The sequence below is a fragment of the Colobus angolensis genome, unplaced genomic scaffold (assembly GCF_000951035.1).
Source record: "Colobus angolensis palliatus isolate OR3802 unplaced genomic scaffold, Cang.pa_1.0 Scaffold19, whole genome shotgun sequence".
NCBI lineage: Eukaryota > Metazoa > Chordata > Mammalia > Primates > Cercopithecidae > Colobus > Colobus angolensis.
The window spans coordinates 16,435,587-16,461,837 of record NW_012115043.1 but is presented as its reverse complement, the minus strand read 5'-3'; the positions used below and the strand labels follow the sequence as shown (position 1 = coordinate 16,461,837).

The 26,251-nt window shown below is 38.8% G+C and overlaps 2 protein-coding genes across 3 annotated transcripts in view; one reads left to right on the top strand and one right to left on the bottom strand.

The window, feature by feature from the left end:
• Window positions 1-896, top strand: part of PIGB (phosphatidylinositol glycan anchor biosynthesis, class B) — a 49,965-nt gene extending 49,069 nt beyond the window's left edge. The window contains exons 11-12 of the mRNA XM_011940573.1: window positions 45-225; window positions 535-896. Of these exons, the coding sequence (XP_011795963.1) occupies window positions 45-225; window positions 535-699 (346 nt within the window). The 3' untranslated portion in view covers window positions 700-896. The remainder of the gene's footprint in view (window positions 1-44; window positions 226-534) is intronic.
• CCPG1 (cell cycle progression 1) overlaps window positions 488-26,251 on the bottom strand; it is a 54,501-nt gene continuing 28,737 nt past the window's right edge. The window contains exons 4-10 of one of the 2 annotated variants that reach the window (XM_011940549.1): window positions 24,241-24,317; window positions 22,891-23,092; window positions 17,766-18,017; window positions 10,424-10,545; window positions 6,074-6,178; window positions 4,779-4,924; window positions 488-1,647 (exon numbers count right to left, since the gene is read on the bottom strand). In XM_011940549.1, the coding sequence (XP_011795939.1) occupies window positions 1,458-1,647; window positions 4,779-4,924; window positions 6,074-6,178; window positions 10,424-10,545; window positions 17,766-18,017; window positions 22,891-23,092; window positions 24,241-24,317 (1,094 nt within the window). In that variant the 3' untranslated portion in view covers window positions 488-1,457. Of the gene's footprint in view, window positions 1,648-4,778; window positions 6,179-10,423; window positions 10,546-17,765; window positions 18,018-22,890; window positions 23,093-24,240; window positions 24,318-26,251 lie in introns of both variants that reach the window. The other variant, XM_011940548.1, reaches the window with a different exon arrangement.

Sequence of the window (26,251 nt, the reverse complement as noted above, 5' to 3'; positions counted from 1 at the left end):
CATGTTTTACTTGTATTTATTTATGGAAACTTTTGTTTTCATAGCCATGTTCACTGCCCACTTCCCATGAGATTTCTCCAGTGCCCCCCAGACCTGACTGGAAAAAGTCAGTATCTTGATGAAGCAGATGTATTTTACCTAAATCCCTTAAACTGGTTACATAGAGAGTTTCATGATGATGCATCATTGCCTACTCACTTGATCACCTTCAGCATTTTGGCAGAGGTAAGTAAACATGAAAAAGAGGAAATCTCAGTGTTTTAATTGTATCCCAGGTTTAGGAAACCCTCAGGTAAATAGATAATATAACCTTTTTTTATGGTCTGTTTCAACCCACATTTCATAATTAGTCTTTTCTCTAGTCAAAATAAGCCCCAGTTCTGTAACTATCAAGGTATTTTACTTCCTATAAGTTAATTCTGTTATTAAGCAAAAAGTTGTAGAGAGCAATTAGAATAGGCAATTCTAAAATTGACTGAAACAGTACTCAGCAAAATGTAGCCTTTATTTACTTAAACATTTATTTGCTTCTAGGAAATAAGTGCTTTCCTAATTTCAAGCAATTATAACAGAACTGCTCTTTTCTTCCACACTCACTTGCCGGAGGGTCGAATTGGAAGTCACGTATATGTCTATGAACGGAAGTTAAAAGGGAAATTCAACACGAAGATGAATTCTGAACTTTCTGAGATAAACTAACATTGCTGGGTGGAAATATTCAGATGCTGCTTAAATACTTCAGTAAACACTGGGTAAGATTCATGGAACTTAGAAAAAAACTATATGAACTGCTTTACCAAATATCACTACTGAGGAAATGTATAAAATACTACATAGTATAAAATCACATGTTAATACAATGCCAGATTTTAAATAAAGACCTTTAGTTTTCCTCATGGTGTAGTTTTATTGTTTCTTCGACATTATTCGGATGTGCAAAAAATTTCACAAGAAAACAAGTCAGCAAGCTCTTAAGAGGGCAGCAAATTCTTCACAAGTCAGCAGGCTCTTGAACCCACAAAAAGACAAGAAGTGAGTGTAAGATTATAAAATGTTGATGAAATTCCAGCACAATGTACTTTTCTCAAGCTCTGCTGCAAATTTAACACAAACATCAGTGTTAATTACACTTTGTCATGTATGAGTGAGCTTGCTTTAAGCTCTTACACTGAAAGGAAGTCTCATTTCATGCACAAAATCTGTTGCATGCCTGGCTTCCTTAATAAAACTACGGTTGAACATTTCCAGTGTCAAAAAAAATTCAGCGAAGCTAAACTACAGGAAAATGCAGGTTAGTAGGCTTTTAACTAATGCTTCTGAGTAATATAAAGTTATCAAACTGATACTTAGAAACAAAAAAAGACATTGTCATCTTGATAATTTCATTAGTTTCAATACCAAACATTGTACAAAGCATATGTTTCTCTTACAGTTGTCTAATTTAACTCAATTGTGAATCAGTATTTAGGATCAAAAGGTAATTGCCCCAATTCTATTTCAAGATTTGCCATTTGTCTTCCATTAGTGCGACCATATTTATGCCATTTACCTTCCCTTTTATAAGGCTGTGGCTGAAGGTGCTTCTGTTCTTGTTTTCGATGCCTGGAGTTTTCAATATTTACCATACGTTGCTTTTTATCAGGTCGACTGAAAGCAGGAAACACATTTTTCATCTATGTTAGAGTTCAATGTATTTAAATTTTAAACAATTTTAAATGTTTTCTCCATTAATCTATTATCTGAACACTCTGAAAAAAGATATTAAATATCTGAATTATAATCCTAGTATATCCATATAAAAATAAAGGAGTCTGTATTAGTTTTTTTTTGTCCTCTAGAAAGAAAAAATAGACAATAACTCTACTGGCAAAAAGGGGAAACACTCAAAAGATAACAAAGAAAAGAAATGTGACAATAAAATAATGAGATGTGTTTCCATTATTTTTCCTCCTTTCCTATAAAAATCAATCCCTCCCCGTTGGCTTTATCACTCAGCAGAAATACATACACATCTCTCACAAACCAAGCAAAACAAAAGTCTCAACTTTTTCTCTTACAGCAAAAGCTCACAACACCTACACCGCTTTCCTCAATGTCTATGATCAGGCTTCTGTCACTACTTCACTGAAGTCCATACTGCCATCCCCTGGCCGCCCAGTTTCCAACCCAGGAAAACATTTTCCACACATCAACTTTTTAAAAAGCATGACACATTTATTCCTTTTACTTGAGATGGCCTTTGGATTTTCATGATACCACTCCCCACTCTTGTCCTTAGCCTTCCCTACAACCCCATAGATGTTGGTCTTCTCCCAGGAGTCTGATAAATAGACAGTGTCGGCAAGAGATGACCATAGAACTGCCAACTAACCCTCTCCACTTGAATGTTAGTAGTTACCTCCAAACACAATTCTCATCTCCAATTACCCTTGCCCCAAACCTTGAATTCCCTGTCTCAGTGGTACTACTATCCAAAAGATGACCCAACCCAGAAATCTAGAAGTCACTGTTACTTTCTCCTTCTCCTTCACAAGAAATATCAATGTTACTATTTTCCAAATGTTTTCTCCTTTCCTCTCCTACTTGTCCCAGTTTAGATGCTCATCAGCTCATGTCTGTATTGTGCTGACCACCTTCTAGCATCCCACCTTTCCCATCAATCTTCTAGGCTGCTACCTATACACTAGTCCCGCCTTATCCACGGCTTTACTTTCTGTGATTGAGGTTTTGGTTATCTGTGGTCAACTGTGGTCTGAAAATGTTAAATAGAAAATTTCAGAAATAATTCATAAGTTTTAGGCAGGGCGCAGTGACTCAAGACTGTAATCCCAGCACTTTGGGAGGCGGAGATGTGCAGATCACTTGAGGTCAGGAGTTCAAGAACAGCCTGGCCAACATGGTGAAACCCCGTCTCTACTAAAAATATGAAAATTAGCCAGGTGTGGTGGCACGCGCCTGTAGTCCCAGCTACTCAGGAGGCTAAGGCAGGAGAATCACCTGAACCCAGGAGACAGAGGTTGCAGTGAGCTGAGATCGTGTCACTGCACTCCCGCCTGGCTGGCAAAGCGAGACTCCATTTCAAATAGTTAAAAAAAAGAAATAATTCATAGGTTTTCAATTATATGCCTGTTCTGAGTAATGTGATGAAATAATGCAGTTCTGCTCCATCCCACATGGGATGCGAATCATCCTTTTGTCATGTATCTATGCTACCCACCCATTAATCACCTAGTAGCAGTCTGTTAATCAGATACACTGTTATTGTACCACAGTGCTTGTGTTCAAGTACCCCTAAGATAAGGATTATTAAGGATGATTAAGTAACTTAATAATGACCCCAAAATACAATAGTGATGCTTGCATTTGGATATGCCAAAGAGAAGCTATAAAGCACTTCCTTTAAGTGAAAGGGTGAAGGTTCTCAATAAGAGAAACAAAAGTATGCTGAGATTGGTAAGTTCTATGGTAAGAACAAACCTATGTGTGACTGTAAAGAAGGAAAAAGAAATTCATGCATATTATATGTAAGATTATGTTCTATCCCTGGTTTCAAGCATCCAGGGGGGGTCTTGGAACATATATCCTGAAGATAAGGGGGGACTACTGTAATCTAAAATACAATATAATCTTATCCCACCACCATGAAAATTCTTCAGAGGTTCTCCATGTCCTACAGGACAAAACCTTTAGCATAAAATGGGTCCCTTTGTGGTCTGCATCTCTTATCCTCCAGCACTACCTTGCTTCCTTAAAGTAGTGTATCTTCACATCCAAAGAACCTTCCTTTTAAGTGAGATTCCCTTCCCTGTCTGCATAGCAAATTCTCATTTCTCCTCCAAAAGCTACTTTAAAAACTAAGTTCAGTTAAAAGGCCACCTCACTCAAGAAGCCTTTCCAAACATCTCCAGACAGCCTGAGGCCACCATGCCCCCATACCTTAATTTCATTTATTTGCTTAGCTTATGAGCTCCTCTGAAGCAAAAATTTTTCACTTGTCTCCTCAAAGAAGCCTCACCTTTGTTCATTATAGGACTAGATACCTGCTTAATGACTAAAGAAACCAGAATCAGTCTCATTATTTTATAGACACATTATATTTATTCGGAAAGATAAGTATTTCATAGGTAAAAAGTGAAGCTAACATTTTAAGATTAGGTAAGTTTCATGTTACAGAATATAAAGATGAAAATGGATAAAAAATTATTATGAGGTACACACATTAGAATTTGACTTGCTCAGTTGCCTCTTTGATTGTGCCTCTACCTTTATCAAAGATAATTATGTGATTAAGTATCATAACTAAGCTGGTATGTGGAATGGACAAGTGAAAATAGGTGGGGCATTCGAATTATTATATATGAGCTCTTCTGACTTCAGAGTAAAATTTGTGTTGCTCATTCCTAGCTTCCGAAAGTGAATAAACACATAAAAGATTAAAGGAAAATAATTTCACTTAAGGTGATCTTTTCATTATAAACTATACTGAAAAGAAACAAACTTGGCCAAAATAGGATTTTATATATTCTTAACTGATTTTTAGGATAAAAATTAAACCATTTGCTCAAATCAAAGTGATTACGTTATAATGAAATGTTCCATTTGTAACAGCTAATAATTTTTAGACTCCACCTTTCAATTTATTCTGAATTCTCTCAGTGGCAATAAAGCACAACTCTTAGAAACAGTAACCTTCCAAGAAACTCATCAAATCATAAAAATGCTATCCAATCTACAGATGTTACAAACTACTGTAATGACATGGTTTTATGTAAACCGACCTGGGTCCATATGGAGGGGAAAAAGTGTGACCAAAGAAGTGTCTATATATATATTCATCCAACTTCTCAAATACTCCATCTACTTGATATTCCTTCATGTTTCTAAGATAATCTTTAACATCATTAACAAAGTCAGTGAAGAGCTTCTGATCATGTATAAAGACACCATTTAGGAAAAACTTATTGATGAACTGATCAAGTTCGTTCCAGTGACAGAAAGTATCCAGTTCTTTTAACATGTACCTTTGAATTATATGTCTAAATTCATCCATCCTTATAGGATTCACCACTGTGTTAAAAAGGCTCAGGGACTCTTGTTGAGCACAATCAAATACACCAGAACAAGCCATTCTGAAAGAATGAGAATTGTCTCTACAGTCATGCCCAGGACTGCATTTCTTTGAATTTGTATTTTTTCTGAATTCTTTAAAGTGAACTGGCTTTTCTTTCCTTCCATCATTTTGCATAGTAGGGCCTCTATTATGATGGTTTTCTGTAGGTGCCTTATACTGTGGATGTAAATAGTCACTAAAAACTGTTCTTGCTTTTTCAGCTGCTGCTTTTGTAGCACCAAATCTTTTATTACCCTTTTCATCAAAGATATTCTTGGTGGTATCTTTAAAATGTCTGAAAGTGGATTTAACTGAGTCTGAGAATTTTTTCAGATTTTCCTTCACAGCTTCTTTAGCCTGCTTAATTTTCTCTTTGTGATGCCTCACAAACTCCTTGGTAGAATTCTTCATGGCATCAAATGTTTCCTTAACTGAACCCAAAAATGTTTCCTTTGACTTATTTTTAGCCCTGTGGTTTCCTCTGCCCCCTTTCTTTTTTCCATCCGTTTCTTGTTTTCCACTTTGATCTTTTGCCTCAACATACAATCTTTCCCACAAATCAGAACGCTGCTGTTCGAAGGTTAGCTTCCGTTCCAGCTCAGTGAGTCTTTCCCGTAAGACTGCTATTTCCTTTTTTTCAGTGTATACATTGGGAGAATCGGACTTGCCATGTAACTGACTACCACTTAACTGCTGGAGTTCCCCCCTTAAAGCCGTAGTTAGTAGTCGTTCTCTCTCCAGTTCCCTCTTTAGCATCTTTGCTTCTGCCAACAGAGTCTCCCTTTGACTAAGAAAGCTGTGTTTTTTCTGCTTTTCCTCTTCCAAATGCTGCTTAAGCTTCTGATTTTCTTTAACTAATTCAGTACTTGTCCCTTTATCTTCCAATATTCTAATCTGTTCTCTTAGTTTGTTTAACTCTTCCTGTAATGAGGATAAGGCTTTTTCTTCTTTCTCCAGAGATACTCTTAAATACCGATTTTCTGTAGCAAGGTTCATTTTCTGAGTTTCAAAGGACATCTTCTCTGCTTCAGTAAGTGTCCAACACCTTGCAAGATTTTCTTTCAATGACTACGTTTTTTTTGAAAGAGAAGAAATAAAATGTCAAGAGCTTTAAAAGCTGAATTTAAATCTTTAAGATATAATAACGCATAAGCTTTTGTGTCTTTACTTCTACAGAGACCACCCTGCCCCGGGTAGTATTTTCAATAGTATAAACACTGGGAAAGACAACGTTCATATGCAAGAAAACACAGAGCAGAGAGCTACATCAAATTGAGAACTACAGCATGGTGGAATAATTTTTTTTTTTTTTTGAGACGGAGTCTCGCTCTGTCGCCCAGGCTAGCATGCAGTGGTGCAATCTCGGCTTACTGCAACCTCTGCCTCTTGAGTTCAAGCAGCGACTCTCCGGCCTCCCAAAGTGCTGGCATTATAGGCATGAGCCACCACGCATGTCTGGAAGAACTTAAAAGACAGAAAGTTAGCTACAGCTTGCAGGACTAAAGGTTCTTCTGAATTGGGAAGAGAGATTACCTTTTACAAAAGGCAAAATTATTGGCTGGGCGCAGTGGCTCACACCCATAATCCCAGCACTTTGGGAGGCTGAGGTGGGCAGATCCCTAGATCAAGAGATCGAGAGCATCCTGGCCTCCTGGTGAAACCCCGTCTCTACTAAAAACACAAAAATTAGCTGGGCATGGTGGCATGCGCCTGTAGTCCCAGACACTCGGGAGGCTGAGGCAGGGGAATCACCTGAACCTGGGAGGCAAATGTTGCCAGTGAGCCGAGACTGCACCACTGCACCCGAGCCTGGTGACAGAGCGAGACTCCGTCTCAAAAAAATAATAAAATAAAATAAAAAATAAAAGTAAAATTACATCGAGAGCTGACTTATGGCTTCAAAAATTGTTTGTACTCAGTGTACCCTTCAAAGAATGAAATTCTAATAATCTTAGTCCTATTTGAAACATTTTAGTCCTATGCAATTAACATTTCTAAGTAAGTACAGATAAGCCATAAATTCTATAAGCATGTTAGAGGGCAGACTGAATCTTGAACATTTATAACTAACTTATCCAATTCCATGTAAACTTTTGAAGTGACTGTCACCCAGATTACAGCAGTTCTGTCATCTGTACAATTAATATAACTCTGAAGGTTAATCTATAGATCACTATAACTGAAAGTCAGCACCCGTGGTAGAAATCATGGTCAATTCAGCTTATAGAATTTTACTGCTTCAATAAGGGTATCCTTGACTGATTTGAATTTTCTTTCAAACATATGCATTAGTAACAAAATTTAACCAAAAACAGTCAAAACTTAATGTGGTTCAACAGGTTCTTACAGCATTATCCATCCAGTTAAAAATATCTTATGTATAAATCTGCAAAATGATACTTAAATTTGGCTTAATTTATCACAAACGTTATGGTTAGACCAGTCAATTACCTGGGTTCAGAAACAAGCAAAAAAAAAAAAAAAGTCCTATAAGAGAATGACACTATTTTATACTTGAAAAATAACTATCTGAAATGACTGCTTCACTTTCTGGCTCATTAATCTTCAGAGAACAAATAAAGATTTAAAATTTAATCACAGTCATTTCATCTGCTCTACCTGTATGAGAGAAAAGAAGTTTCTTCTACCCAGAAGCAGTGGACTGCGGAGTAGAAGAGACCGATACACTGGTGTGGCATACTCTTGAAATGCACAAGCACAGGAAGCCACCGGATGAAAGAAGAGTACAGCATTCCTCATGCAGTAAATATGATGTTGACATAAGTATTGATAAGCAGATCCTGACCAGGTCTTCCAAAGAGCTTCAACATCTATCTGATCCACACTTAACAGCTAGAAGCAAGAGATCTGCAAAAACTGACTCACTAGCTGGGCATAGTGGCTCAATCCTTTAATCCCAGCATTTTGAGGCCAAGGCGGGAGGATCACTTGAACCCAGAAGTTCCAGAATAGCCTGGGCAACATAGTGAGACCCCATCTCTATGAAAAATTTAATAACAAAGTTGGACATGGTGGCATGTGCTTGTGGTCCCAGCTACTTGAGAGGCTATGCCAGGAGGATTGCTTGAGCCCAGGAAGTTGAGGCAGCAGTAAGCCATGATCGCACCACTGCACTCCAGCTTAGGCAACAAGAATGAGACTCTGCCTCTTAAAACAAAAAAACAAAACACAAACAAACAAACAAAAAAAACAGGCTAAGTGCAGTGGCTCACGCCTGTAATCCCAGCACTTTGGGAGGCTGAGGCAGGCAGATTACCTGAGGTCAGGAGTTCAAAACCAGCCTGGCCAACATGATGAAACCCCATCTCTACTGAAAATGCAAAAAATGAGCCGGGCATAGTGGAGGGAGCCTGTAATCCCAGCTACTTGGGAGACTGAGGCAGGAGAATCACTTGAACCCAGGAGGCAGAAGTTCCAGTGAGCTGAGATCACCCCACTGCACTCCAGCCTGGGCCACACAGCAAGGCTCCATCTCAAAAAAACAAACAAACAAATCCAAACCCAAACCAAACTACAAATTCTCTCTAGAGATTTATGCGTGGTGAGTTTTCCAAAAGCCAATGTTATCCTATGGAACCAGAAAACATTGTGGTGAAGAAAATGGCATCTTCTAATACAGGTAGGAAAAACTGAACTATTTATAATTAACTTCATAAGTACCTCCCTGTGTCTACAGCCATACCACCCTGAATGCGCCCAATCTCCTCTGATGGCAGAAGCTAGGCAGGGTCTGGCCTGGTTAGTACTTGGATGGGAGAAGTACCTCCCTGAAAGATACAATTTAGTTACAAAGTAGTATTTTTGCCTTTTCAAGAAATACAACCTGTAAGGGAAGCATACATAAATTAAGTGTGAGAATTGGGGGTGGAAAAATGGAGGAAAAAAACAATAGCTTACTTTTCTTTCTTTCCTTTTTTTTTTGAGACACGGTCTTCCTCTGTGGCCCAGGCTAGAGTGCAACAGCGTGATCTCAGCTCACCGTAACCTCTGCCTCCCAGGTTCAAACAATTCTTGTGCCTAACTAAGCCTCCAAAAATCTGCGATTACAGGTATGTGCCACCTCAAACGGCTAACTTTTGTATTTTGGTAGAGACAAGGTTTCACCATGTTGGCCAGGATGGTCTTGAACTCTTGGGCTCAAACAATCCACCCACCTCGGCCTCCCAAAGTCACCAACTTTGGGAATTTGGGAGGTTGTCACCACACCCAGACACAGCTTACTTTTCTACCCTGAGTTTCTCTCTACATCCTTCCTAGGGAAAACTAGATAGGAGACCAGCCATTTTGCTGATCCTCATAAACCTCCAGGGGTATTGGGGAATGACAGAACGGACAGTACAGTCTTGTGAGACAAGATCTAGATGAGTTATAGGCAGAAAAACATAACATGCTCTCCCTTCCATCAGAATAAAAAAAAAAAAAAAAAAAGCAATGAAAAGGAATGGCTATGTCCCTGATCAAGAGAAGATCTTAGAGAGGATATAAAACCACAACTCTCCTCTTTCCCTCCTGCCAACTGAAAATGTCTGCTTCACTCTGTGAAAATAATGCTAATAAAAATATCTATATACACATATAAAATGTCACTTTTAAAAGATGTTAACTATAAAATAGCAGCTAGGGATAAGAGTTCTTAAGTCAAATCCTTGGAATCAAATTAGCTCTCCAAAACAAAACAAAACAAAAAAAGGCCGTGGCCGGGCACAATGGCTCACACCTGTAATCCCAACACTTTAGGAGGCTGAGGTGGGTAGACTGAGGTCAGGAGTTCGAGACCAGCCTGGCTAACATAGCGAAACCCCGTCTCTACTCAAAATACAAAAAAATTAGCTGGGCGTAGTGGCGCACACCTGTAATCCCAGCTACTTGGGAGGCCAAGGCACAAGAATTGCTTGAACCCAGGAGGTGGAAGTTGCAGTGACCTGAGGCTGCACCACTGCACTCTAGCCTGGACAACAGAGCAAGATTCCATCTCAAATAAATAAAAAACAAACAAACAAAAACAAATTAGCTCTGCCAGTTGCTACCTTGGGAAAGTCCCTTAACCTTTCTAAACCTCTTTCCCCCCTATAAAAGTTAATAATTGCTTAATTCCCATGTTTTGAGAATAAGAGAAATACTCTATATGGTGCACTCATGACTGACTAGGCCACAGTAAGTACCCATATTCAATTCAACAATGATCTGCATTATTACTGATTCACTAGTCTGCACTGCTAAGCACAATAAGCTCTAACTAATAAGCACAATAATCACTAACAATTATTTTAAATATTTGTTAGTGGTACATACCTTATAATCTATGAAAGACTCTTGTTCCTGTTGACACTGGGAAAGATAATCCTTCATATCATTCAATTCATCTTCATGTATCTTTCTGACTAACTGTTGACGCTTCTGAATCTGAACTGTGCCTAAAATAAATATTTTTATTAAGGGTATGTAACATAAATATTATCATTCAATGTTTTATTTATTTTTAAACACTGGTAATCTGCATATAAGCTATGTAATCTTTTTTGTTTTTTTTTTTTGAGACAGAGTCTCGCTCCGTCGCCCAGGCTGGTATGGTATCAGCTCACTGCAACCTCTGCCTCCCCGGGTTCAAGCAATTCTCATGCCTCAGCTTCTCGAGTAGCTGGGACTATAGGCAAGCGCCACCATGCCCAGCTAATTTTTTGTAGAGACAGGGTTTTGCCATGTTGGCCAGGCTGGTCTCAAACTCCTGGCCTCAAGTGACCCACCCACCTTGGCTTCTCACAGTGCTGGGATTACATGTGAGCCATTGTGCCTGGCCATAACCTCTGATGATCTTAACAATCATTTTATTCAGAGTATCCGCATTTCACCATTCTTTAAAACTTCTGATTACATAAAGAATAAGTAACTGAGGCTGGGCACAGTGGCTCATGCCTGTAATCCCAGCACTTTGGGAGCCAAGGCAGGTGGACCATTTGAGGTCAGGAGTTCAAGACCCGCCTGGTCAACATGGTGAAACCCCGTCTCTACTAAAAATAAAAAAAAAATTTTAAAAGATAAGTAAGTGAAAGCCCATGATCATTCATCAGATGATGGTGAACATTTACGTAATATAAGTAAGGCCAAGTAGGCCAGTTTTTAAAAACATTTATTTACATATACCCAGGAACATTTAAGCAGTTCACTATACTTTGTATTAAAACACACAGGCCCACCCATATGGCTCTAACCAAGAAAACAATTTATGTAATGTTCTTATCTTACTATATTGAAGGCACTCAGCTTTGTTGTTTTGGGGGTTATCTTTAAGTATAAAAAGTATTTCAGCCTCCTTTATACAGAGAAATGAACAAACCCTGGTGTTTTTTCACAGGTCATAAAGTCAATAAGGAAAAATGAAAACCTCTTTTTTTTTTTTTTTTAATATTTTGCCTAAAGGATACAACAAAGCCCAAAAAGTACAGCACAGAAAATAATTGGCTAATGGTGACTGTGCACCATTCTCAAAGCCAAATTTGTTAAGAATTCTGCAATGGTTAAATCTGTACTGGAGTAGCACTGTCCTTCTACCAACAGTGATAAAAGAATCGGACAGGCGTGGTAGCTCACGCCTGTAATCCCAGCACTTTGGGAGGCCAAAGCAGATGGATCACCTGAGGTCAGGAGTTCAAGACCAGCCTGACCAACATGGAGAAACCCTGTCTCTACTAAAAATACAAAATTAGTGAGGGCGTGGTGGCGCATGCCTGTAATCCCAGCCACTCAGGAGGCTGAGGCAGGAGAATCGCTTGAATCCGGGAGGCAGAGGTTGTGGTGAGCCAAGATCATGCCACTGCACTCCAGCCTGGGCAACAAGAGCGAAACTCTGTCTCAAAAAAAGAATCTTAAACCAACTAAGATTCTTCATATTTTCACCCTAAAAATCAAAATGTTACTTTACTCAGGCATGCTGTTCACATGCTTCATGTATGAGGGGGGAAAAACCACAAAATCAAAAATAAGGCAAAATGCGGTTAGCTACCTTAACATTACATCTACTGAGTATAGATACTATAGAATTTTACAAAGAAAGGATGCAATGATCGCTATTTCTTCCCTTACTGCTATAAAAATTATTTTAAATGTCTTCAATACATCTTGAAAAACACTAAAAACAACTTTTGCCAATTTACAGATAACTGTTACATATTCTAGCTATGATATTCTGTGTTAGAATTCATTTCCCCTCTTTAGATTTCCCAATTTAGAGAAGCATGGCAAGCTTGTTTCAAAACTACTCAGAAGAATCCCAGATTTTTTCAAATGTTGAAGGAAATTTATCTATGGTTCCCAGAGTAACAGAAAACTTCTGCAATTTCTATTTCAAACTGCTAAGAAGATTAATTCCTTTGCCCACTGGAAAATAATCTAAAACTGTGTTGAGGTCTGAATTCAAGATAGTATAATATAGCATATGCTTGATTACTGTCTTAATGTGGCCTTTTACAGTATTACTGACTAATCACTTGGGGGGTTTTCCTGCACCTTCGGCTGCCTAAAGTGTTATCCTCAAGATACAATCTTTGGCCTAGTCATGTCTACAAATGCTGCCTATTGTACCATGTTGCACCACTGTCAGATTTTGCTATCACTCCTATTAAGAATTCCAATCTACAGATCTAGTCCTAACTTCTCATCAGAGCTTCTAGCCAACACATCCAGCTGCGTAGGGGCCTCTTTGTAGGGCGTGGGGGGTGGGGGGGAATCAAACCTCAACACCTGCCCCAAACCAAATTTGTCTAGAACAAATTTGGGTAAAACCAAACCAAACTGTGCTTACCATCTATTTATCATCTGGCAAAACTTCCCCAGTAACCCCAACTCCAAAAGTGAAGCAGCTAGCACATTTCCTACAATTTAATAAACTGCCATTATTTTCCATTATTCCTTCAATGTCCCTTATTCCATTCCCACTGTTATTCCAATTGTCAAGGTCCTCCTCACCAAATATCTGGATTACAGAACTCCTGACTGACTATTCTACATTTTCCCATACCACTCTTTCCACACCAGCAAAGCGTTCCGGCACTCTTTTTCTCTAACCTGATAGCAGGTTACTCAATAAATCAAACTTTCCTATCGATTCCAAGATGTTTCACAATATACAGCTGACCCTTGAGCAACGTGAGTTTGAACTACATGGCAGGATGCAAAATCCAATGGCAGGATGCAAACTCCAGGTATACGGAGAGGTGACTTTTCGTGCATGTGAGGTCCGCCGTCAAGGGACTTTAATATGTATGGATTTTGGTATGGGTGCCTCCTGGAACCCATCCCTCATGGACATCAAGGAATGACTATAACAGCACCCCACCTATTCCATTATTTCTTTTTTTTTTTTTGGAGACGGAGTCTCGCTCTGTCGCCCAGGCTGGAGTGCAGTGGCCGGATCTCAGCTCACTGCAAGCTCCGCCTCCTGGGTTTACGCCATTCTCCTGCCTCAGCCTCCCGAGTAGCTGGGACTACAGGCCCCGCCACGTCGCCCGGCTAGTTTTTTGTATTTTTTGGAGACGGGGTTTCAGCGTGTTAGCCAGGATGGTCTCGATCTCCTGACCTCGTGATCCGCCCGTCTCGGCCTCCCAAAGTGCTGGGATTACAGGCTTGAGCCACCGCGCCCGGCCTATTCCATTATTTCTAAATACCTACTCTGCTATAGTCCAGGCAGTCTTTTCACTGCTCCCAAACCCAAGATTACTTCTTCCTCAGGTTATCAGATTCTCTATTGCTGGAATGTTCTAGCTTCCTTGAGTCTATCATAAACTCACTATGATTAGACACAACTTAAATCTTACCACCTCTATTTCTTCACCAGTCCCTGATATGCAGTAGGAGCTCAATGAATATTTGCTGAATGAATAAATTTAATGTTAAATGAAAAAACAAAAAAGAAAAACACAAAGTGACTCCAAGAATAGCCCCAAATACAGAAGTTTGTCTGTTACATACACTCACACTCAACACCTTGGTCATGCCTCTTAGACCTACAGTCTTGTCCGGGTTTCTTTTCTTTGGGTTTATTTTCCTTGGCCATGTCTATTGTGTTGAAGGACATTCAGAGTCCATTCAAGGGCACATCACTTTTGACTACAGCATAGAAGAATCTTGGAGTACAAATCTCCTATTTAAAAAAAATTTTTTTTAAACTCTTCTCTTGTTCAAATCATTTCTCCTTGAGGAGCAATTGTATCACCAGCCAATAAACGTCGGTTGAAATAAATGAACTGAACTCTTAAAAAAAAAAAAATCTTACCACCTCTGAGATAATTCATTAAGTGTATCCTTTGAGCTGTAATTCATTCTGTGCTCTATAACTTAGCATCTAGATATCTTGTTATATAATAGTCTGCCGAAGAGCCAAGTAGTCTATCAATACTTAAAGCAACTCAAGGAGAAAACCAAATCAATTGAACTCCATTGATGATTTGGAATGTTGATAGTCACAAGTAAATATAAAAAGAAGAAAGACTGCTTCATTCATGAAACTTTTTAATAAAACTTCTGAAAGCATTTTCAGATGGAGTACACTGGAGTATACTGCTTCACTATCCTCAGTCATGCTAGCTTTCTCTTCTTCCCTGCAGTGTAAATCTGCCAATTCAAATGTGTATGGCACCAAGGCTGACAAATGCAGAATGATTCAATTAGTAGTATGGTATTGTTAAATTATTATAAAGTGGGCCAGGCACAGTGGCTCATGCCTATAATCCCAGCACTTTGGGAGGCCGAGGCAGGCGGATCACTTGAGGTCAGGAGTTCAAGATCAACCTGGGCAACAGGGCAAAACCTCATCTCTCCTAAAAATACAAAAATTAGCCAGGCGTGCTGGTGGACGCCTATAATCACAGCTACTCGGGAGGCTGAGACAGGAGAGTCGCTTGAACCTGGGAGACGGAGGCTGCAGTGAGCCAAGATTGCATCACTGCACTCCAGCCTGGGCAACAGAGCAAGACTGTGTCTCAAAAAAATAAAACAAAATGATAAAGTGAATGAATGACTATGGGATGCAATGACCGACTTCACAGTGAATGGGAAGTTCAAAACGGCTCTGAAATCAACTCCAAACAATGTTGAGATCAGTGCTAAAATTTAAAAAAGTGTTGTCTTGCTGGGTGCGGTGGCTCACACCTGTAATCCCAGCCCTTTGGGAGGCCGAGGTGGGCAGATCACCTGAGGCCGGGAGGTCAAGACCAGCCTGACAAACATGGAGAAACCCCGTCTCTACTAAAAGTACAAAATTAGCTGGGCATGGTGGCACATGTCTGTAATCCTAGATACTCGGGAGGCTGGGGCAGGAGAATCACTTGAACCCAGGAGGTGAAGGTTGCAGTGAGCCGAGATCACACACTGCACTCCAGCCTGGGCAACAAGAGCAAAACTCCGTCTCAAAAAAAAAAAGTGATATCTTTTAAGTAGTGATTTGGAAAAGTCATTTAGGTTAGGTCTTGTATGTTAATTAAACTAATCTCATTACTATAAGGCCTACTTCATAATATATTATCCAGGCTTTTCATATTCTGTAAAGGCTAATATGAAGTAAAGGACAATGTTTTATTAATTAACTATTAAGGTAAATTTTACTAATAACCAAAATGCTACATAACAGAGAAGTAACTTCTCATTTTGAAAGCACTCCTGTAAAATGATCTTTCTACAAAATATTCAAAGGTCATGCAAATAGTGAAGTTTTAATGCAATTTGGATTAACACTTTAAATCACTATCCAATTTTTTTTGAAGAAAAAAATATTAAGATAAGATCTTCTCCTTTGTTACTCTCATGTTTACCTGTGGAGGGAAAATCATACTCAAATACATATTGATTAATTTGTTTCGGCTAGTCTATAAAGGTAAATATATATTTCCAATCAAATCTTATTACAACAAATTTCAAGAAAGGATACAAATAATAGTATCTCAGTATTAAATTCAAGCAAGCATCCATCAGAAATCTAAATACATATTTTTATTAATATAAATACAAGAAACACATCTTGCAAGCTCTGACTTTAAACAGGTATCGTCTTCATTAAGTTTATTCTAACATTACGCTATGTTGAATAATATACCTTTTCCACAAATCCACATAGGATACATGTAATTCTTCAATTTTTGCATAAGAAATACATTTTTCGAAGGAACTAACAAAATGAAAGTTAGACTGTGGATTATGCAGGCAAAAAAATCCAAAAGTAGTTAATATAAAGCAAGCTAAAATTCGGGAAGTTGACAAGATCTAAGACATTTCCTTTTAAAGTGTTTCTACCCCAAATTCCAATACAGCAAAGAGAGTCAAAGCTCAGGTTTCAAATATTCCAGTCATTGTACAAATACATACCTTAAATAAGAGATTCAGGCCAGGCGTGGTGGCTCATGCCTGTAATCCCAGCACTTTGGGAGGCTGAGGCAGGTGGAGCACCTTAGATCAAGAGTTCAAGACTGGCCAGGCACGGTGGCTCATGCCTGTAATCCCAGCACTTTGGGAGGCCAAGGCAGGTGCATCACAAGGTCAGGAGATCGAGACCAGCCTGGCCAAGATGGTGAAACCTCATCTCTACTAAAAACGCAAAACAATTAGCCAGGCATGGTGGCGGACACCTGTAATCCCAGCTACTCAGGAGGTTGAGGCAGGAGAATTGCTTGAACCCAGAGGTGGAGGTTGCAGTGAGCCGAGGTCGCACCACTGGACTCCAGTCTGGGCGACAGAGTGAGATTCCGTCTCAAAAAAACAAAAAAAAAAAAGTTTGAGACCAGCCAGGCCAACATGGCAAAACCCCATCTCTACTACAAATACAAAACAATTAGCCAGGCATGGTGGCAAGTGCCTGTTACCCCAGCTACTCGGGAGGCTGAGGTCGAGAATTGCTAGAACCCTGGGGGTGGAGTTTACAGTGAGCCAAGATCGTGCCACTGCACTCCAGCCTGGGCGACAGAGTAGGACTCCGTCTCCAAAAAAAAACAAAAGAGAAGTTCAATGGGTGAGGCTCCTAAATGAGAAAGTAAAGTAATACCAATGGAATACCCTCCTCTTCTCACCCAAAAGGCATTTAAAGGCTTTGAACTGATAAGATGATCAACATATATAAATAGTATCAATCATAATAAAGAGCAAAGTATAAGAATAAAGATGAAAACCTCTCACTTCATGTGAATCACAGAAACAACAATGAAAGTTACAGAGTAAGATACATGAAACCTCAAAGTAGAAATAATGAACACTTACTATTTCTACATTTCAAATGTAACTATTTCAACTGCGATTTAAATAATCTTCCTAATAAACTCACACTTCAACTTAGTTGAACTATTATTCTAAATGTAAATGATTTCCCTCGTGGTGAGCATTTCAGATTTTTAATCTTCCATCTTTTAACTTTAAAAGAGTCACAAATATATGTGGTTATTATCTTTACATTTATTAATAACTGCTACCTTATTTAAATAAAAAGCTTTGTGAGATAGGCAGCACCCACTTCCCGAATGAGAAAACTGAGGCTCAAACAGGCTTCAAGTTTTCAAGGCCATATATTTAATAATGGCACTGAAAACACATGCCAGGAGTCCTCACTCATAAGTGCCTCTACACTATCCCATCAGGTTATACATTTTTGAATACTTACCATAGAAATGTCCAAATCCCATGCTGATTGCAATCACCAAAGCAAGTATAACACACTTATTGAGACCACTACTGAACTGACGTTTACTCGACTCCTTAGAAGGTTCGGTTTCTTGTTCATCAACTAGCCGGTCTTCAAATTCTGAAGTAGAAACAGTCTTCTTCCTAGCACGGCGTCGTCTAAAGGCAGGACTGGGCTGGTTACTGGTTTCATCACTACTTGATTCATCGTCACTAGGCTGAGATGAAAATACTATTAAGAAAAAAGTTGACATTTAGCTATTCAAAATCTTGGAAATGCTTTCCCAGTAAAAATTATTTAGAATAATCAATGCCATCCCTTACATGCCTTTTTACATGAGATAGCCAAAAACAAAAACCAAACAACATAAACAAAAACACAGGTTTTCAACTCATCTACATAAAGCCAAAACAGAAATCATTTCAAATGTGATACACAAGAATCTGTTAATCATATTCATTTGTGCACTGAGAGCCTATCTCTGTTTTTTTTTTAACCCTCCTTGCCTTATAGTTTACACTATTAGAATAACCCTTCATTCTCATAGCCTCAAGTTTCACTGTTGGCCAGGAGCGGTGGCTCACGCCTGTAATCCCAGCACTTTGGGAGGCCAAGGTGGGCAGATCACCTGAGGTCAGGAGTTCAAGATCAGTCTGGCCAACATGGCGAAACCCCTTCTCTACTAAAAATACAAAAATTAACCGGGTGTCATAGAGCACCTATGTAGTCCCAGCTACTTGGGAGGCTGAGGCAGGAGAATCACTTGAACCCGGGAGGTGGAGGTTGCAGTGAGCCAAGATCCTGCCAGTGTACTCCATACTGGGAGACAGAGCAAACTCTGTTTCAAAAGAAACAAAATTTCATTGCTATTACAGGTATAAACAAGTATTATTTCTGGAAAGAGAAAACAATACTCTCTGTCTCTTCATTCAGTTTCAAAGAGGTAATTTAAGTGCAACTGTTTAAGGAACACAGGAAAGTACACAAGCATTTCCTGTGACTTATAAAGTAAATTAACTACCAAAAGTTTCCTTGGGTGTATCTGGTCTCTAGTTTCATTTCCAACCTGATTAGCCCACCATCAAGGTTCAAAGCACTCTATTTTAACATAGGTTTCCAGAAGTCAGATGAGCCCTTCCCTTCGACTGCCACTCTTACTAGAAGGTTATTAATTTTACCCTCTAGTAAATATGTCAGCATGAGGAAGTGACACAACAGCTATCTCTGATATTAAGGACTATTCTGGTGCTGCTCCTTTATGAAAATAATAGTAGAGAAAAGCAAACTGGTGGGAAAAATCTGGACAAGAAATCCTAAGTCCAGGAAACAAATTCCCTGGAAAAATCACCTTCAGTTTTTTCCGAACGCATTAATTTCTTAACGCGGTTCCATATATCAACAAACCGTATGTTGACACAGAAGCTTCGATTACTCAGAAAAATTTCCACAAGCTACTTAGAGGAAAAGCACTAAAAGGAAGGATAAAATATGAACTTGAATACAAAGAGCTCTAAAACAACAAACATTCATGCTCCAGAAAAGCAAAAACAGTTCTTCAGAAGACAGGATATCCATGCCACAGGAAAGCTGGTGATTTAGGTTAGGCAATATTTTTCAGAGATGGATCATGGAGTATTCAGTTCACTTTCACACTTACAACAATAAACACAAAGACAGAAGGCACTACTGAAATGAATGAATATTCCTAATATTTAATGATACAGATGCCACTGAGAGATCTTTTTGGTCATGACCCTTATGCCCATCATGTATATCTGGTTATTCTCGATCACTAGTTTTTCAAAGATGCCGTCGCCTCAGGTGTGAGGTTCTATTTCTTGGACAAAGAGAAAGAAAGGAAGACTTAAACAAAGCATTACATAATACAAAGGCATTCATGATCATGGTTAGAGTATTTAAGTCAGGTTTTCTGACATAAAATTAAGATAGGTAAATGTAGAAACAAACCATCTGTAAAACTTCTTTAAATAAATGTTCAATTCTACATTAACATTGCCTTCATTACATATTCTAACAAAACAGCCTAACCCATATTAATATATTCATGTCCTTATCTAATGCTTCCAACTTTTTTAACCCATACATATAATAGCTAAAATATTTTGATTTTTAACTTCTTTTAAAAAAGCTTAATTTGGCCCATAGATGCAAGCAATGCAAAGGCATGCAATAAGCTTGGCCAGTGCCTTTACAAGAGATTCTGAACACCTGTTTAGAGCATCACAGATGACAACAGGTATCTTGAAAGCACTCAGTAAACAGTAAATGTGACTATGCACACTCAGCTCTAGAGAAGCTGGTCAGAGTTAGTCACACCACCTTGGAAAGTGAGTTGGCTAGGAGCCTGGTGTTTCAGCTGATCATCCCATCCCCATATGCACTCAGGAATCTTCCACAGCTTCTCCCACCACCTTTCTTTTGTGAATAAACAGGAAAAAAAGATGCATAAAGCTATATTATAAAGACTAAAAAGAAAAAAAGAATTAAAAATACTTAATTATCACTTAACATTGCTATCGTACTAAATTAAAATGTAATAATCATACCTCCTTAAAAACATACACAATACAAACTCTACACTACCAACTTTGCTTTTTGTCAGGAAAGAGAGTTCATATAGAGGAAGCAGGTAGTGTTCTTAACCCAACAAAACCTACACTGCCACAAGAATATAAGTCAGGAGAAGAAAAAACTGAAGTTGAAATCTTTAAGGATGAAGAAAGGGAAAGGAAAAAACACAATTAAGCAATGGCTATAGCACAAAATGAACGAACCAAAAGGGAAAAACAAAAACTCTTTTTTTTTTTTGAGACGGAGTCTCCCTCTATTGGTCAGGCTGGAGTGCAATGGCGCAATCTTGGCTCACTGCAACCTCCGGTTCCTGGGTTCAAGAGATTCTCCTGCCTCAGCCTCCAGAGTAGTTGGGATTACAGGCCCGCGCTACCACAGGCAGTTAATCCCAAGTAGCTGGAATTATAGGCACCCGGCCAATTTTTGTATTTTTAGTAGAGACGGGGTTTCACCATGTTGGTCAGGCTGGTCTCAAACTCCTTACCTCAGGTGATCTGCCTGCCTCAGCCTCCCAAAGTGCAGGGATTACAGGCATGAGCCAACGTGCACGGCCCCAAAACAAAAACTCTTGGCAACTGGTTTATATGTAGTGTTTTCAGTATAGTCCAAAATTTCATCTTTAAACATTTGGTTTATTGAAACAATATCTTTAGGAGGAATAACAATGGGTAAAAAGATAGTTAATCAAATATTCCTCTTAACTCAGTCTACAAAAATCTCAAGAAGTCAGAATTCAGAAAGAAGATAAAAGAAGAATGAGCTTAGAAGTATGCAACTTCCTGAAAAAAGTTAACAATATATAATTTCTTTCTTTTTTTGAGATGGTGCTGGGATTATAGGCATGAGCCACCATATGCTCAGCAATAGTAATTTCTTTTATGTCTATGTCAGTTTCTTATATATCTGACCATTCTGTAATATTCCAGCTTCAATTTGACTTTTCTGGGCCATGAACATTATCGAATTAAACCAGAGGCAGGAAAGGAAGGGGAAAAAAAAAAACTACCTGAATACAACACAAATTTTGGAGTTTAAAAAAATAATAAAATTTGATGACCAACAAGGATTCTAAAATCAATTACGATACCCCTCCCTATATAAATATACTATGAATGCTATTCTTACAAAGGCTGAATTTTCCTCTGACCACGAAGAATGTCACCTGAATATTCAAATAGCTGGATAAAGTGTTTTCAAGTTCATGTTTATAGGCAAACCATTGATATACTAGCTGAAAATAACTTCTCATTAAATGAGATAGCCAAGAATCTCTATTTTTTTTTTTATTTTTGAGACAGGGTCCTGCTCTGTCACCCAGGTTGGAGCGCAGTGGCGCAATCTCAGTTCACTGCAGCCTCAACCTCCCAGGATCAAGCAATTCTCACACCTCAGCCTCCCAAGTGGCTGGGAGCACAGGCGCACACCATCATGCCTGGCTTTTTATTATTTGTAGAGATGAGGTCTCGCAATGTTGCCCAGGCTGGTCTCGAACTCCTGGGTTCAGGTAATCCACCTGTCTCGGCCTCACAAAGTGCTGGAATTACTGGTGTGAGCCACTATGCCCAGCCAAGAATCTCTACTTGACATTTTATTAGCTAAACTGGAATGACACAAATTATATTGTCTGATTCTGGTTGGCAAATGTAAATATTAAAGAATGGTAAAATCTAAAAAAAATACCTAAAATAGATACTACACGTTTCCTGTTTTTCTGTCAAACTAGGAAATTTTTACAATCACTAGCAGTGTTTCAAGTTGTCTCTACCATAACTCACTCTTAGTTATAATTGTGGGTTAATAACTGATATTTCCAGGAACTTTATATTTACATACTTATATCACATTAAAAGATGTCATACACACTGCTAAAACTGAGCTGAAGCATAGTGGAAAGAAATCAAGCAACTCACATTTTAATCTCTGAAGAAGTCTGTCTGTACAACGGGTATTGATTGCACTAAAAATGTGACTTACACTAGTGACATTTTCATAACAGAATCTAAAACAAAAGCTCTAAAGGTCAGGAGCTTTGGGAGACTAGCTGTATTGACAGCACCTTGAACTCTGTTTGGCATATGGTAGGTACTCAATAAATGTTTGTTGCATGATTAATAATTGAATATATCTGAAGAGACTTTAATAAGAATTTTTCTTTCACTATTTCTATAATACAAAATGTATACTACTGCAAGCAAAAATAATAACATCCCCAATCTCCCAATCTAAAAAGCACCAAATGAATTTTGGAGCATTTGTGATTTTAACAAATCTCACTGAAGCAATTTTGCCTTCTATTTAATGGCAAAAGATGGTTCTATTATAGCAAAAGATTGCTATGCTCCAGAACAGTCTAGGAAAACACTAGGTATTAACAGATTTCACACACAAAATAGTCTTGAGTTTTACCCAAACATATTCAAAACTAGAGACTCAATTATTAGGGGCAGAAAAAAAGCCCTTATATAAAACGTGGTCGTACATGTCTTTATGTCTCTTATCAGTGTATTCTTACCAGTTTCTGGCTGACAGAAAGTATACTGGCTGCTAGAGGAAGAGCCCATGTTAAAGTCTTCTGAACTCTGTGCTTCTTCAACAATGACAACTTCTTGATTTCCAATTTCTTCTAACTTAGGTGGCTCAAGGGTAACAATATCAGAATCATCACTGGCAGTTCCAATATAGATACCATCTTCGGGTATCTTTTCTTCCTCTGCCTGAAGAACCATAATTTTAGAGATGGTAAATCAACAATCATTTAAGGGCCTTATATTTTCTTAGAATACAACAGTGCTAAGTATTATAGTAATCTGAGTTAAAATAAAAGATATGATAGATATGATCCCTACCATTAGTAAATAATTACACAATAGTAGGCTCATCATATAGCTTGAGAACACTATCAGATCCCTTCACAACTCTCAGAATTAGATCAGACCACTGCGTTCTCCTAGTGGGCTGCAGAAGCTGAGAAGCCCACCGTTGCTCCTCAATAACCACAGAAAAAAGAGTTCATTTCTCTCACGAGTTCCATGGGTCTATTCGAGCACAACTCTGTAGCGTGGGAGCCCAAAAAAGACTCACTAAACTTTTTGGGTTATGTATGTAATAAACTTCAACAGCTGTATCTTGTACTGAATGCCTCCCAAAAATCCCTATGCTGGAATGTAATCGCCAATATGATAGTACTAAGAAGTGGGACATTTAGGAGGTGACTGAGTTATAAGGGATCTCCCCTGGGAATATGATTAAGGTCTTTATAAAACAGGCTTCATGCAGCATCCAGCCTTTTTTTGCTCATCTCCTCTTAGAGATGTAGCAACAAGATGCCATTTGGAAACAAGACAGCATGCCATCAGTAGACACTGAACTTGTCCACATTTTGATCTTAAACTTCCCAGCCTCTGTAACTGTGAGAAATAAATTTATGTTCTTTATAAATCATCCAGTCTCAGGTATTTTGTCAGATCAGTACAAACAGACTAAAACACCACATAAAATGATCATCTAGCTATCTAGTTTTATATAGAAGTCAGGTAAAACCCCCAAGGACAAGTCTTAGGTTGTTGCCAAATTTTAAAATGAACCATCGTTTTAGACATGAAACCTAATAGTTTAATTGTTCAATATAATTCAAGAATGCAATCTACTTCCAAAGAGAATTATATTAGAGGTGAAAAGATAGATCTTTAACACAATACCAAGAAACTACTTTGCTTAGATGTCTTCTAAGACATCTAACTTAGAAGTCAAAATTGCTTATAATTCAAAATAGGAATAGAATGCATAAATAGAATTAGAGGCTTTAATTAGTATTCTAAGGATACTATTTAACATATATCCATAGAGTAAAATACAAGTTTACCTCAATTGTTGAGCTGGTTTCCTCCAAAGCTGGATAAGCAGTTTCTTCCATAAGCACTGTGCCATTTTGGCTGCTTTCTGATACAAAGCAAAGATCAATATAATTATTTCTTAATTTAAAACTCTCTGTAGACTTTCTGCAGCCAACATATAATCTGGGTAGATAAAAATATCTTCCTGTCGGGCACAGTGGCTCACGCCTATAAATCCCAGCTCTTTGGGAGGCCAAGACAGGCAGATCACGAGGTCAGGAGATCGAGACCATCCTGGCTAACACGGTGAAACCTCATCTCCACTAAAGACACAAAACCTGTAGTCCCAGCTACTCAGGAGTCTGAGGCAGGAGAATGGCATGAACCCGGGAGGCGGAGCTCGCAGTGAGCCGAGATTGCACCACTGCACTCCAGCCTGGGCGACACAGCAAGACTCTGCCTTCAAAAGAAAAAAAAAAAAAATTTCTTCCTAATATGTAAGAGTAGATTTAATGAAATGTTACATACAATTATAGAAGTCACTCCACTGTTGCTAATAAATTGTATTTATTTGAAATTATCAGGTGATAATTTAGATAAGAAAATGCAATTATTTAAGCCTTTTTTTTTTTTTTTTTTGGAGACAGAGTCTGGGAACTCTGTTGCCCAGGCTGGAGCGCAGTGGCATTATCTTGGCTCACTGCAAACTCTGCCTCCTGGGTTCAAGCGATTCTCCTGCCTCAGCCTCCTAAGCAACTGGGATTACAGGCATATGCCACGGCTAAATTTTGTATTTTTAGTAGAGATGGGGTTTCGCCATGTTGCCCAGGCTGGTCTCGAACTCCGGACCTCAAGCTATCTGCCCACCTTGGTCTCCCAAAGTGCTGAGATTACAGGCATGAGACACTGTGCCCAGCCACAAGATTTATTAAGAACTCAAATCAAAACTACCTTGACTAAGTAAATAAAACCTCTACCTTACATTGCCAAATTACTTGAACCAGTGTGTTTCTTAATACCTAATATGAAAAAATCTATCATTAGATACCTAGTGATACATTTCCTGCATTCTTAAAAGTTTATTTGAAGTTCCTAAAGACCATTCGAATGGCTGTCAATGCCTGCTACCGTAAGAATAAAAACCATGGCTTCAAACTATGATTTATAAAAGTATAAATGTATATGTACGTGTGTGTGTGTGTGTGTGTGTGTGTGTCTAAATGCTTTACAAGAAAACATAAACTATAAAAAGCAAGGACTCAGGCTGGGTGCAGTGACTCATACCTGTAACCCTAGCACTTTTGGGAGGCCAAGGCTGGAGGACTGCTTGAGCCTACAAGTTCAAGACCAGTCTGGGCAACACAGCAAGACCTGTCTCTACAAAAATAAAAATTAAAAAATTATTTGGGCATGGGGGTATGTGCCTATAGTCCTAGCTACTCAGAAGGCTGAGGCAGGAGGATTACTTGAGCCTAGGAGTTGAGGCTGCACTGAGCCATTATCACGCCACTGCATTCCAGCCTGGGCAACAGAGTGTGACCATGTCTCAAAAAAAAGTTAGAGAGAGGGGAGTCCAGGCACAGTGGCTCATGATGTAATCACAGCACTTTGGTAGGCCCACATGGGAGAATTACTTAAAGCCAGGAGTTCAAAACCAGCCCGGGCAACATAGTGAGACCACTTCTACCAGCAATTTTTTTAAAAAAGAAAGAACTCAAAACACAGAGAAACTAAATGTCACTACAGAAGAAATATTTTATAAGAATCTCCTCAAAGAAAATATGTGCAAACAGAATGATGACCTCACAATATATTTTTAATGAAAAAGAGCATAAAGGCCGGGTACAGAGGCTCACACCTGTAATACCAGCACTTTGGGAGGCCAATGCGGGTGGATCGCCTGAGGTCAGGAGTTCGAGACCTGCCTGGCTGACATGGTGAAACCCCATTTCTACTAAAAATACAAAAAATTAGCCGGCTGTGGTGGTGCATGCCTGTAATCCCAGCTACTCAAGAGGCTGAGGCAGGAGAATCACTTGA